Genomic DNA, 15,761 nt, shown 5'->3' on the forward strand with positions numbered 1-15,761 from the left:
GCGTGGAACAGATTTTTTTCTATTATGGGATGTAGAAATGCCTGATCCATTTCCAGGTTGTATAATAGTATATACGTCCAAATAACGTTGTTTATTGAGTTAGGGCGAGCGATCTATTATCCAGTGTTTCAAGATGGAGTCGCGGGAGCTATAGCGAGTGGCCGGACCACATATGGATGAGTACTACCGGTTCAAAGGTTAATATCCGGTTGGCGATCTGCCGATCGGCCACCAGATGGCGCTCTTGAACCGCTAGAGAGTTGAGAGGAGATCAGCAGTGTGTCTCAGGGCTCCGGAAAGGAAATATGATTTCGATGACAGATTTTTGAAATATTGACATCAAAGACGAGTTACGGCGTCTTCGGCAGAATGAGCATGGCTCGGAATGACGTGAAAACTCGTCCGCGGCGATCATAGTGTTAAATTCAATTCAATTCCCCTCTTAGATTATAACCCCCATCTCTGCCCATGAAAATGTTGTGTATGTTGCCCGGGACTATATTATGACAGAGTCTGGGTTTATTATTCACCCTATTTATGACACAGAGTCGGCTCTACAGATATGGAAAGGTGACCGGAGCGTTTATTATTCACCCTATTTATGACATATAGTCTGCTCTACTCTGAAGGGAACGGGCTGCTTGGTCTTCAGTTCCTGGTGAAATATTTAGGATTCCATGGGGTGGATTTCCCAGTTGTGTCATGTAGGTTGAACGTAGGGACGTGTCGGAACATAAAGAGCTTTGAAATCTATACGACTGTTAAAATATATATACTCTTTGTAATCTAAACCAGGGGCACCCAAACCTTTTGACGGAGGGCCAAGGGCCCAAATGTAACGTGGCTGGCGGGCCAAATACTGTGCCTGTACATCCATACTGTTCCTGTACATCCATAATGTTCCTGTATATCCACAATGTGATAGATGTGATAAGTAAATAGCAGTTTTCAAGTCTAATATTGCGTTTGTACCTTTTTAAAAGAAAATCCCCTCGCAAATAGTTCAATTACATCCAAATAGAATATCTTATAATATTCTGTGATTTGATTTGACATACCATATAAAAAAATAAATCAGGGCGAGTCAGGGCGACTGCCAATGTAAACTAGCCTTTTGGGTACATTTACATTCTATTTTATAAAATGCTCCTTAATGTACGTTGCCCCTCTCTAACAAATAAATTAAAACTAAACTACACGTATATATTTATATATACAGTATATATATAAAAGTGAATATACATATTAATTGAAGATACAGAGGATAACACAATAAAGATTATGTATAACTTTATTTCCATTGTGGTCTTGTGGAGAAGGCCTAGGATGACACCTTGCAGGGCTCCGCCCACAGCGTTACCATGACAGCCTGCAGGGCTCCGCCCACAGCGTTACCATGACAGCCTGCAGGGCTCCGCCCACAGCGTTACCTTGCAGGAAGCCCTGACCTAAACAACCACAACGAACACTGTTCTCCTACCAAACCCATGAAAAGAGTCAGCAAGACCAAAATCATTCGATGATCCGGTCGTCGCGACAACAGAATAATCAACAGCAAGTGTTGTGCACATCCCTAGTTGAATGTAATGACTGGTCTCCATGGTAACTGTGGTCCTAAAATTACAGCCAGGGGTCTGTTTAGTGTAAGTGGGTCCTTTTGTTCATATGTCCATCTGCGGGACAGCTGGTCCTCCTCGGTCCTAACGAGCTCCTATAGGCCTGTTGTAGTCAGGGGCTCGTCGGAGCGGCCCGTCTGTTGATTACCTTACGTGTAGTGATGCACCCATGTGGAAATTGCTGTTCTGGCCGATACCGATATTTACCGATGTCGATATCTCTGTATAGAAAACACTTTTTTTATGATAATCAAATAAAGAGCTATTTTCCAAAACGCATTTTATTTTTTTTACTTTTGTAATTTATTTTCAGAAATGACTGATATTTTTAAAACAATTTAAGACCAAAACATGTTTAGATATAAAGAGAGAAAAAAAAAATCTGCCCTATTTTGATATCGGACCGATACCGATGTGTAAAGAAATTACCATATCAGCCGATATTATATCGGGGGCCGATATATCGTGCATCACTACTTACGTGTCTGTTGATTACATTACATGTCTGTTGATTACATTACATGTCTGTTGATTACATTACATGTCTGTCTGTTGATTACCGTACATTACATGTCTGTTGATTATAGGGATTAGAATCGCCAGAGACTTCACGATACGATACTATCGTGATACTTGCGTCACGATACGATAGTATCGCAATACTAAATATATCGTGATACGCTGAGTATCGCGGAATTTCTTTTAATTTGAATATTTTTAATTTTAATTTAATTTATTACCTTTTTTCAACTGCAAAGTAAAACTGTCAACATGTTTTATCTAATAAAATAAAGTTCAGTCTGTTCATCTCACTTCAATCATTTTTATTGCAGAACATGGTATTTTCTCAAGCAGATGTCAACACTGTAATCTGTGTTGCATGTACCTGACAAACTGAACTGTTTGTATTAGTCATATTCCAACTTAACTGAATGCACATGTGTGTGTGTGGACTACTGTACTATTACAGGTATTGAAATGAACAATGCAACTTCCTTACACAATTTTTTTATTTTGTTTTTGTTTGAATAATTAAATATCGATACCCTGTATCGATACAGTATCGCCACGCAAAGTATCGCAATACTACTACATATCGATTTCTTTCCCCACCCCTAGTTGATTACATTACCTTTGTTATATTTCCCCCAAACATAAGCAGCCAGGATTAGTATTATTAATGTTGTACTTTGTGTACTTTATACACATACTTAACCCTTTCACTACCACACTACAGACGGTTAACCGTCTGTAGTGTGGTAGTGAAAGGGTTAACCTTCTGTAGTGTGGTTGTGAAAGGGTCAACCCTTTGCCGTGTGGCAGTGAAAGGGGTTAACCTTCTGTATTGTCGCCATGAAAGGGTTAACCATGTGGCAGGGAAAGGGTTAACCTTCTGTATTGTCGCCGTGAAAGGGTTAACCGCGTGGCAGTGAAAGGGTTAACGCGGAGCCTCTCGTGTCTCTCTGTTGTCCAGACGATCGTAGACGAGCAGCTGATCCTGAAGCGCGTGGCGGACGTCCTCATCAACCTGTACGCCATGACGGCCGTGCTGTCCAGAGCCAGCCGCTCCATCAGCATCGGGCTGCGGAACCACGACCACGAGGTACGCATGAGCTCTCTCTCTCTCTGCCTCTGTCAAGTTTATTTTTTAATCTCTTTTAGTCTCTGTCTCTCTCACTCTCTGTCTCTCTCTCTCACTCTCTGTCTCTCCATCTCTCTCTCTCTCTCTCTCTCTCTCTCTCTCTCTCTCTCTCTCTCTCTCTGTCACTCTCTCTCTCTATCTCTCACTCTATCTCTCTCTGTCTCTCTCTGTCTCTCTCTCTTCTCTCTCTCTCTTCTCACTCTCTCTATCTCTCTCACTCTATCTCTCTCTCTCACTCACTCTCTCTCTTTCTCTCCCACTATCTGTCTGTCACTCTCTCTATCTCTCTCACTCTCTCTATCTCTCTCTCTATCTCTCTCTCTCTCTCTGTCTCTGTCTCTCTCTTCTCTCTCTCACTCTATCTCTCTCACTCTATCTCTCTCTCTGTATCTGTCTCTCTCTCTGTCTCACTCTCTGTCTCTCACTCTCTGTCTCTCCCTCTCCCTCTCTCTCACTCTCTCTCACTCTCTCACTATCTATCTCTCTCTCCTCACTCTCTGTCTCTCACTCTCACTCTCTCTCACTATCTATCTCTCTCTCCTCACTCTCTGTCTCTCTCTTCTCACTCTGTCTCTCTCTCACTCTCTCTCACTGTCTCTGTCTCTCTCAAATTAAAATTCAAATAGGCTTTATTGGCATGAAATATCAACCTACTTATTGCCAAAGCAAGTCCAACATACAAACAATAACATATATAAGCAATCAAAAATACCATAACATTAGCAATAACGGTAAAACAATCAACAGAAACGGGTAATCATTTTACAGATGTAGCCACCCAGATCAATAGCACCAATCTGAGAAAGGTATTACCTGACTTCTATCAGCATGTGACTTGCAACACCAGAGGCGGTAACATCCTAGATCACTGTTACACGCAATTTAAGGGTGGCTACAAGGCTCATTCTGATAGTGGCTTTGGTAAATCAGATCACGCGTCCATTTTCCTTTCACCAAAGTACAAACAGAGAATCAAAAGCACTCCTGTAGTCTCGCGAGAGGTGCAGAAATGGGATTTGACGTCAGAGGAGACGCTCCAGGCTGCGTTTGACTGCACAGACTGGAACGTGTTCCGCGACACAGATAACATTAATGTCTACACGGAGACAGTGCTGGACTATGTTTGTACTTTGGTGGAAGAAACAATCCCCACTACCAAAATGAGAGTTTATGGAGACTCAGTGTTCAGGGTAACAGCATGAGGTGAGGCGGACCTTTAAAAAAAGTGAATATCAGGAAGGCAGCAGGTCCGGACGGCATCCCCGGCCGCGTCCTAAAAGTCTGTGCCGACCAACTAGCCCCGGTATTCACTGACATATTTAACCTGTCCTTAGAACAGGCTGTCATCCCCACCTGCCTGAAGAAGTCTACTATTATCCCTGTACCCAAAAAATCCAAGCCTGCTTGCCTCAACGACTACCGCCCTGTAGCTCTCACCTCCATAGCCATGAAGTGCTTTGAGAAGCTAGTAAAGGGCTACATCTGCTCCTCCCTCCCCATCAACATGGACCCCCTGCAATTTGCATACCGCCCCAAGAGGTCCACGGAGGACGCCATAGCCCATGTGCTGCACACAGCACACCTGGACAAGAGGCAGGGGAATTATGTGAGAATGCTATTCATCGACTACAACTCGGCATTCAATACCATAGTCCCCTCCATACTCATAGCCAAGCTCAGGGACCTGGGCTTGAACTATGACCTCTGCCAGTGGGTCTTGGACTTCCTGACTGGCAGACCCCAGGTGGTGAGAGCAGGCAACTGCACCTCCTCATCCATCACCCTCAACATAGGGGCCCCCCAGGGCTGTGTTCTGAGTCCCCTCCTCTACTCCCTGTACACACACGACTGTGTGGCTCAGCGGAGTAGCAATACAATCATCAAATTTGCTGACGACACAGTGGTGGTGGGCCTGATCTCTGCCAACGACGAGAGGGCCTACCTGGAAGAGGTCAAGGTCCTGGCGGGATGGTGCCAGGAAAACAGCCTCTCCCTGAACGTCAGCAAAACAAAGGAGATGATTGTGGACTTCAGGAGGTCGGGGGTCAAGGACTACAGCCCCCTCAGCATCGACGGGGCACCGGTTGAGAGAGTCAACAGCTTTAAGTACCTCGGAGCCTACATATCCGAGGACTTGACATGGACCACACACATTGACAGTGTTGTGAAGAAGGCACGACAACGCCTCTACTTCCTCAGGCGCCTAAGGAAGTTCCAAGTCAGTCAGAAGATCCTTAAGAACTTCTACTCATGTACAATAGAGAGCATCTTGACTGGCAACATCACTTCCTGGTTTGGGAATAGCACTGCACAAGACCGAAGCAGACTACAAAGAGTGACACGTTCAGCCGAACGCACAATTGGAGGGGGGCTCCCCACCCTCCAGAACATTTACAACAAGCGTTGCAAGGGCAAGGCTAAGAGAATCATTAAAGACTCCAGTCCCCCGAACAACTGCCTCTTTGAACTGCTGCGGTCATGCAAGCGATACCGGAGTCTCAAGGCGAGCACAGAAAGACTCAGAAGAAGCTTCTATCCCCAGGCCATCAGACTGCTAAACGAACAATGAACACTACACAACAACAACCACCAAACGCACATAGCACACACATCCACACGCACACACTCACTTTAAACAGACACACTGTAGCACCCACTCCACACACTTTATAGCACACACCCACTTTAAACAAACACACTGTAGCACCCACTCCCCACACTTTATATTTATTGATGAAGGATTGCACTACAACTCGTACACCTTACTGTAAATTGTACCTAAATTGTACCTCATCCCATTTCTGCTTTGCACTATATAGTACTGTACATTAGTACACTGCATAGTATTGTATATTATATGGTAACTCAGAACATTGTACATATGTCTATACCGAACACTGTGACCTCATTTTCTTCTTCTAAATTACATGCTATACTATGTTATTTGATACTATCTTGTCTAGCACAGTCTCTGGAGCGTAACAGTAAGAAGCATTTTGTATGAAAGTATTCTGTACTTCTGTATGACAACTATTAAAGAAACTTGAAACTTGAAACTTGAGATACATGTATTTACAGAGCTTGTTCTCTTATTGTATGACAACAACCTATATATTTTGCAGCTAATACTGTACACTGACTTTTCTCCCCACATATATATATAACAGCTTTTGATGATCAGGCAGATGGATAAACTGTGGATCAATTTTATTTATTTGATCAAAGAAAACCTATCTTATATCCTCACTCTCTCACTCATCTAACATTCTACTAGTTCACTGTTAGAGACGTATAATATTCTACTATGTGCCAAAAATGCAGAAAATCAAGTTAATTTGATTAGATTTTCTGACATGTTTTTTTGGTATTCTCAGATACTGCTATCAGACCTGTTTTTAGCCTGGTATCAGACCTGTTTTTAGCCTGGTATCAGACCTGTTTTTAGCCTGGTATCAGACCTGTTCTAGCCTGGTATCAGACCTGTTCTGGCCTGGTATCAGACCTGTTCTAGCCTGGTATCAGACCTGTTTTTAGCCTGGTATCAGACCTGTTTTTAGCCTGGTATCAGACCCGTTTTTAGCCTGGTATCAGACATGTTCTGGCCTGGTATCAGACCTGTTCTGGCCTGGTATCAGACCTGTTCTAGCCTGGTATCAGACCTGTTTTTAGCCTGGTATCAGACCTGTTTTGGCCTGGCATCAGACCTGTTTTTAGCCTGGTATCAGACCTGTTCTGGCCTGGTATCAGACCTGTTCTGGCCTGGTATCAGACCTGTTTTTAGCCTGGTATCAGACCTGTTTTTAGCCTGGTATCAGACCTGTTTTTAGCCTGGTATCAGACCTGTTCTAGCCTGGTATCAGACCTGTTCTGGCCTGGTATCAGACCTGTTCTGGCCTGGTATCAGACCTGTTTTTAGCCTGGTATCAGACCTGTTTTTAGCCTGGTATCAGACCTGTTCTAGCCTGGTATCAGACCTGTTTTTAGCCTGGTATCAGACCTGTTTCTAGCCTGGTATCAGACCTGTTCTGGCCTGGTATCAGACCTGTTTTTAGCCTGGTATCAGACCTGTTCTGGCCTGGTATCAGACCTGTTCTGGCCTGGTATCAGACCTGTTCTGGCCTGGTATCAGACCTGTTCTGGCCTGGTATCAGACCTGTTCTAGCCTGGTATCAGACCTGTTTTTAGCCTGGTATCAGACCTGGCCTGGAATCAGACCTGTTTTTAGCCTGGTATCGGACCTGTTTTTAGCCTGGTATCAGACCTGTTCTGGCCTGGTATCAGACCTGTTCTGGCCTGGTATCAGACCTGTTCTAGCCTGGTATCAGACCTGTTTTTAGCCTGGTATCGGACCTGTTTTTAGCCTGGTATCAGACCTGTTCTGGCCTGGTATCAGACCTGTTTTTAGCCTGGTATCAGACCTGTGTTGGCCTGGTATCAGACCTGTTCTGGCCTGGTATCAGACCTGTGTTTAGCCTGGTATCAGACCTGTTTTTAGCCTGGTATCAGACCTGTTTTTAGCCTGGTATCAGACCTGTTCTGACCTGGTATCAGACCTGTTCTGGCCTGGTATCAGACCTGTTCTGGCCTGGTATCAGACCTGTTTTTAGCCTGGTATCAGACCTGTTTTTAGCCTGGTATCAGACCTGTTCTGGCCTGGTATCAGACCTGTTCTGGCCTGGTATCAGACCTGTTCTGGCCTGGTATCAGACCTGTTTTTAGCCTGGTATCAGACCTGTTTTTAGCCTGGTATCAGACCTGTTCTGGCCTGGTATCAGACCTGTTCTGGCCTGGTATCAGACCTGTGTTTAGCCTGGTATCGGACCTGTTCTGGCCTGGTATCAGACCCGTTCTGGCCTGGTATCAGACCTGTTCTGGCCTGGTATCAGACCTGTTCTGGCCTGGTATCAGACCTGTTCTGGCCTGGTATCAGACTTGTTCTGGCCTGGTATCAGACCTGTTCTGGCCTGGTATCAGACCTGTTCTGGCCTGGTATCAGACCCGTTCTGGCCTGGTATCAGACCTGTTCTGGCCTGGTATCAGACCTGTTCTGGCCTGGTATCAGACCTGTTCTGGCCTGGTATCAGACCTGTTCTGGCCTGGTATCAGACCTGTTCTGGCCTGGTATCAGACCTGTTCTGGCCTGGTATCAGACCTGTTCTGGCCTGGTATCAGACCTGTTCTGGCCTGGTATCAGACCTGTTCTGGCCTGGTATCAGACCTGTTTTTAGCCTGGTATCAGACCTGTGTTTAGCCTGGTATCGGACCTGTTCTGGCCTGGTATCAGACCTGTGTTTAGCCTGGTATCGGACCTGTTCTGGCCTGGTATCAGACCTGTTTTGGCCTGGTATCAGACTTGTTTTAGCCTGGTATCAGACCTGTTCTGGCCTGGTATCAGACCTGTTCTGGCCTGGTATCAGACCTGTTCTGGCCTGGTATCAGACCTGTTCTGGCCTGGTATCAGACCTGTGTTGGCCTGGTATCAGACCTGTTTTTAGCCTGGTATCGGACCCGTTTCTAGCCTGGTATCAGACCTGTTTCTAGCCTGGTATCAGACCTGTTTTTAGCCTGGTATCAGACCTGTTCTGGCCTGGTATCAGACCTGTTCTGGCCTGGTATCAGACCTGTTTTGGCCTGGTATCAGACCTGTTTTGGCCTGGTATCAGACCTGTTTTGGCCTGGTATCAGACCTGTTTTGGCCTGGTATCAGACCTGTTCTTGCCTGGTATCAGACCTGTTCTTGCCTGGTATCAGACCTGTTCTGGCCTGGTATCAGACCTGTTCTGGCCTGGTATCAGACCTGTTTTGGCCTGGTATCAGACCTGTTCTGGCCTGGCATCAGACCTGTTCTTGCCTGGTATCAGACCTGTTCTTGCCTGGTATCAGACCTGTTCTGGCCTGGTATCAGACCTGTTCTGGCCTGGTATCAGACTGACCGATGTCTCCACGACAGGCCATGTGAGCGGATCGGAGCGTGAGCGGCGCGGGGCGCGGAGCGGGCGGTTTTGACGTGAGCGAGGAGTGGGTTTTAAAATGGGTCGGCGCGACGTCCGGAGCGAGAGTTCTCCTCCGCTCCAATCCACTCCAGGTCGCTCAGTGGTTTAACACTGTTGATGTAATATACATGCAGTACAATGCCAAAGCAACAGATGGCGATGTACAAACATGAAGGCCATTTTCAACCAATGAGAAGGGTGAACCTGTGATATCCTGTTCAGGCTTTGTCACTGTAGAGACGCCCACACTCACTCCTGTTAGAAAAAGTATCGACGCCATTGTTGTTGACGTTAGCTTACATGCTAACGTTAATGGCAGCGACCATAGCATTGTGGCTCGGCTAGCCTATCATCGCTTAATAGAGCTAGTGAATGGATAAACAACGTTATTTAACATTGCAGAATGGGTACAATTACAATGCGGCTCAATACAAACAATTGTTAAGGGGCCCAGGGGGTGTATACTGTTGTAGTTTGAGCTAATTTACACCATGCTCCAAAAAAAAATAAAAAATCTGGCGCGGGGAGCGCTCGATTCAAGGTGAGCGGGGAGCGACTTGGGGGCGGGGTCAACATGATCGATTAGCGGAGCGGACCAAGCTTTAAAGAGCGAAGAGCGGATTTCTCGGCCGCGCCGATCCGCTCACGTGGCCTGCTCCACGATGATAAAAAGACAAGGAAGAATCCTACAAAATGAACAAACATTGGAGTTCCAGTTTACTTTTCAGGCTATTAAACGTTTGCTTAAATTTGTAATGTTTGTAAACATTTAAGGAAAACTCTCCTCTATTTACAACTACAAGGTTATAAAAAAAAGTGTATTTTCCATTTCACAAGTCAAACTGTTTACGTACATGTGTGAATAATGCATCCTAACAGTAGATGGTCAAATCAAATAGTAAATTTAAAGTCTCAATACGTAGTATATTTGACTCAAACATGCATATAGATTATTCACTTGTTAATGGAAAATAACATTCATAGCTCATTATAGCTCAAAATACAATGTTACAAACAGCAGAAATGTAAACAATGTATGGAACAACTCTGGGGTAGAGGGAACATACAGGTAAGGGGCGAATTCACAAAGAATGGATTGCGCTGCGCTAATAGCACCCGTAACTGCGCGTGATTATCGAGCGGTATCTGCTCCGTCTTTGCAACCGATTCACTAAAGATATTGCGGCAGATATATATACTAGCGCAAAACCGCCCATAGTGTGAAATTTGCTCCTGATTTACTCCAGCTCAATAATATATTACATCCTCAATTTTCTATTCTATTCTTCTAAAATCTATATTACTGCACATGGCTACTTTATCAATTAATACAAGCAACCAGATAAATTTACTTTTATTTAGAAAGTTCTTAAATCACTGTCAAAATAAATGTCTTTACTAGTGTTGCATGATAGATACTAGAAAGGTATCTCGATACCCAGCTGTTAAAACGGTTCAATACTCTATTTTATTAGTATCAATACTTTAGAATAGCCTGGTGCTGTATTTTCTGAGTTGAGTGGATGCATGACCAGAGCACTAGCTTTAATAATAATAATATATTTGATTATATATAAAAGTGCTACATTGTAAAAGAACATTTTTTTTTTTTTTTAATAATCGATTATGTTCTGTCACTGCATCGATGCAGAATCATCCACGTCTGCATCGTGATGCATCTTAGAATTGAGAAATGTTCACACGCCTAGTTCTCATGTGAGCTCGATTGTACGCCGCCTCTCCAACGTTGGCAGGATTATGCACGGCAAGTGGACCCAGGGAATTTGGCAACCACATTCGTTATTATATTACTGCCGTTGCACACTACCTGTGTTGATTGAATACGTTTGCTTCCTATTTCTAAAAAACATGTTCGTTTTCGCTTGGTGGTACAATTGGAACGTGAGTGCAGTCATGAACTCAATGGACGCCAACGGGGCGCTGTTTACCTTCTGGTTAGAACGCCATCGCTGTAATGCAATGGGGAGAATGCCGTGTTTTGCGAGTGCTAAAACTATACGAAATATTATAGCTATGGATCTAATAAACACGTCGATTGTCAGTGAGTTGCGTCCAGTCAACATGCAAAAAACAGATACTTCTTTCATACATACATTTCCGTTTTATACCGTGGTGAATATGAATATAGTTCCAGAGCGATTCTGTCTAATCTCAAGAAACTCGAGCAAACCGCGCTTCAATGTATTTCCTTAGAAATCGTGCCATTTGTCACTTGATTTATGAATCGTTCTGAAAATAACGCTAGATTATCGGTATTCTGTGTCTTCATGCACGGACAGAAGTGGGGCTGAAAAATCGCTTCTCCGTGCCTTGGTCGCAGCCAACCGCACGCACACACACACACACGCATGCGTGATCGTTACGAAAGAAACATCTGATTAACCCAAGATTGGTAACATAGTCCTTACCTCACATCTGATGTACTGCAAAAAGATTAATCCAATTCCTGATCGCCATTCCAAATATTGATCGCGTTTATTGATCCAACGTATGTCAAACGCATTTTCCATGCTGCTCCCAGTCTCTCCAGTCCATGTGTTATAACGATACTGCATGCCCGAGAAGGAAAACCTGGACCGGACTTCTTAGATCAGCGTACAGCCCAAGGGGGAGGGATTTCAATGATGTGCAATACCGGCCGGAAGGCGTTAGGCGGCGGTATTGGCCTTTTGCGAGGTCAGACCCATTCCCAATGATAACATCAGGCTGGATGGATGAAAAATGTATGGATATAGCGAATAAAATAAATAACGATTAAAACCCGACTTTTCTCGTGATTGGCGCTCAACGCATGGCGAGTTAACCCAACTTTTCTCGTGAATGGCTTAATGAGTTAATAATGAGTTAATAATAACAATAATAAACTTTATTTATATAGCACCTTTCATACAAGGATTGCAGTGCAAAATGCTTCATAAAATGAAGACATAATAAAACAAGCAGCAAGAGCAATGCATAACACAAATAAAAATTGCAGCATGATGCAAAATCTAAATCTCGTTACAAAATCTATCAATCAATAGCGCCGACAACATTGAGAAAGCCGACGACGTTAAATAACAATATTTAAATTAGATTGCATGGGATCTCTGGGTGGCTGGCTCAATAGCATCCTTGATTTCATAGAGTAGATCCAAGAATTGCTTGAGCTGGCAACCTGTGTCTCCGGATGATTTCAGTCTCAGCCTAAATCAAAGTTATATTCTCCACGATATATATTCTAAAATAATATTCTTTCACGAGCACGCCTGGCATTACGATGCCTTCGCCCCCTGGCAAAAATTTACTGCTGCCTTGATAACCTGAGACGCTGGCAATGACGCCCCTTTATAAATGCGCTTAGTTACCACTAAATCGCTGAAGACGCAAATAGCGGCGCTTTAACTGCGCGTGGCAATTAGCGCCAATCTTTTGTAGAGCTCTAAGCACTGGGGCGTCTGGGTAATGTAGAGGCCTAAGCGCTGGGGCATCTGGGTAATGTAGAGGTATAAGCGCTGGGGCGTCTGGGTAATGTAGAGGTCTAAGCGCTGGGGCGTCTGGGTAATGTAGAGATGTAAGCACTCGCCTTCCACCGCAGAGACCCAGGTCCAATTTGCGGTGACACAGGACTTGACGTGGCGTTCCAACGAACACAACTGTTAGTGTTGGCGGGTGGGAAGCCGGTGGGGTAAGAGTCCTGGTCGTTGCGACTCCTACTGGTCGGTCTGGGCGCCTGTTCAGCAGGGAGGCAGGGTTCGCACAAGGTCCTTGAAGTGCTTAAAGTGCCTGATTTTTTTACAAAGAAAATCCAGGCCTGGAATTCCGTAAACAGCCAATTTTTTAACAAGGTGCTTAAAAAGTCCTTGAAATTAAAATCAACCATTCGCATTGAATGTTTTGTTCATCCATTATCAAATTGTTCTGAATCAAGAAATCTTTATTTTTTATTCTGTTTTTTTTTTTTTTTTTTTTGGTCTTTTTCCCCCTCCATTTTCCTCCGATTTTCTCCCATCCCAATGTTAGTCGTATGCCAATTCCCAGTCCCTTCCTGGTCGCTGCGCTTTACCCCCCACAGTCGGATCATTTTTGGGAGAGTGGAGGCTACCACGTGCTTCCTCCGACACACGTCCAGCCAATCACCGCTTCTTTTCACCTGGCAGCGCGGATTCTCATTGAGAGGGCGTAGCGTGTGGGAGGACCACACTATCCCCCTCACGTCCAATCCGCGCTTAGCAGGCGCCCCGACCGAACTGTAGGAGTCGCTGTTTACAACGACCCGGACCCACCCCGCCAGCTTCTCCCACCCTCTGATACAGCCAATTGTATCAGTGCAGACGGCCAGCCAAGCTGGTGACAACCCCGGAGCTGTGAGCTGGATTCGAACAGGCGAATCAAGCTCACAGCTCCGGGGCTGGTGACGAACGCAATCTCCGCTCGACCACCTAACCGCCTCTTTTTATTCTGTTTTTAATTAAATCTGACTAGTCGCTGTCTCGCACGCTCCAACTGCTTTTCCTCATTTCTTCGCGTGTGATGCTCTAGCTGGTGAATTGTATCCTTCGAGTGACATCCTTGAAAATGAAAAATAGTACTTGGAAAAGTACTTTAAAAGTCCTTGAATTTGGGCGGCTGGGTGGCGCAGCGGACATTGCGCTCGTCATCAACGCAAGAGACACCGGTCTCGAATCCGGCTGTCAGCGTTGCCTCCGGCTTGGGCCGGCCGTAATACTGACTCCTCGCCAATGAGAGTCCGTGCTGGCAGGTGAAAAGATGTGACTGGCTGCCTCCACATGTATCGGAGGGGACATGCGATGGGCTTCTATCCTCCCTACGACCGGCCAGTGGGGGGCACATGCGAGCAACGATCAGGACAGGGGACGGAGAATTGGCACGAGAGGTAAATTGGGATGGGAGAAAAAATCACAGAAAAAGGGGGAGAAAAAGTAGACTAAAAAAATAGTGTCATTGAATTTCATTTTGCAATGTCTGTGGGAACCCTGGGGAGGGGATCTGGGGTAAATGGTGTGAACCTCCGCACGCGTTCCTCGCTGTCGGGTGAAAAGAAGCGGCCGGCGACTCCACATGTATCGGAGGAGGCATGACATCTTCCTGTATTGATCCCGTTAGGGAAATGTGGGCGTCGGAGTAGCATGGGGGAGGGGGGAGGTACAGGTATGGGCAGGGTAATAGTAGAAAGACATAAATATGGGCAATACAATTTAGATCTGAATATAAAAATATGAGAAAAACAAACGGTGTAAACAAAGGTGCAGATGAGGGTCTGTATGCCCTATCGGTTATATTATATGTTACAATAGATATAGACGATAAAGAATTTGTACACCGGAGACAGTCAAATGAGCCATAGTATTGTCTCCATAGCTATAATATAGAACAGGGGTAGGCAACCCTAGGCACGCGTGCCTGCATAGGCACGCAGGGGAATTTTCATGGGCACAGGGGGCAGCACAAAAAAAAAATATATATATATATATATATATTTTTTTTTTTATATATTATAGTGAAATATTTTGCACTGTTGTCGCATTTATCTTGTTGAAATCCTCCCACAGGTTCTTTTTACTACCACATATTTAATTGAGACCCTTTATTTGTTTATTATTTCAATTTAGCTGGAAATACATTGCTACATCATTCAGTAACATTTGCAGAGCCTTATAACAAAAACATTATTACGGTCACCATTGTGACCAGTGGGATTAATCAACACATTTTATTATTTATTTGTCTATTTCATTGAACATTGCACATGTTAAAAGCAATTTTTTTTACTCAAAATGTGAGTATTACCAAGTCAACTTGTGTTCTTAAAACAATGATAATAAACATAGTTTTATTAGGTTGAAATAATGTGGTTGTGTACTTATTTTTCTGTTAACTTATTATGGATTGAAAACTGAACCTTAATGCACAGTAACAACTCAATATTTTTAAGTTCTGGTAACTTATTATTATAAAAAATTTTACAGTGTAGTCTTGCGATCAATTAAAACTTATTTACACGATATACCTCACATTCACCCTCCATTCACATCCTAGTGTTCTCCATTAGACCTGTAGGTGGAGCTATGACAGCACACGTACAGTACACACACCGATGGTGTGTGATGTGTCCAAAAATGAATGGGCAAATGTGAGTGAAATGGTTGCACTGTATGCAGCTGATTATGAGGGAAAAAAATGTACGATGCATGGAATATTGTTGAGGCACACTAGTTACAACTATATTTCAAACAGGCACACAAAAAGGTTGCTGACCCCTGATATAGAATATAGATATAGCCCTGCAAACACCGCGACACACAGTGAAAATCCCTATCTTTTACAGCGGTGGCACACTGAGTACAAGGATGGCTAACACGGCTGATGTTCAAAGTGTTAATATGCTCTGTCCCGTCTAAATAAACAAATAATAATAATAGGCAGTGTCCTGAAATAACTTCATACAGTATAATATCAGTAGTGCCGAATTTCTCAATTCTCCGCTTG

At 44.3% G+C, this 15,761-nt stretch overlaps 1 protein-coding gene across 1 annotated transcript in view; it reads left to right on the forward strand.

Annotated features, from left to right (window-relative positions):
• Positions 1-15,761, forward strand: part of acad9 (acyl-CoA dehydrogenase family, member 9) — an 89,471-nt gene that overhangs the window by 63,039 nt on the left and 10,671 nt on the right. The window contains exon 16 of the mRNA XM_084317000.1: positions 3,091-3,219. Within this exon, the coding sequence (XP_084173126.1) occupies positions 3,091-3,219 (129 nt within the window). The remainder of the gene's footprint in view (positions 1-3,090; positions 3,220-15,761) is intronic.

Source organism: Notolepis coatsorum (assembly GCF_963971535.1).
Source record: "Notolepis coatsorum genome assembly, chromosome: 6".
NCBI classification, from domain to species: Eukaryota; Metazoa; Chordata; class Actinopteri; order Aulopiformes; family Paralepididae; genus Notolepis; species Notolepis coatsorum.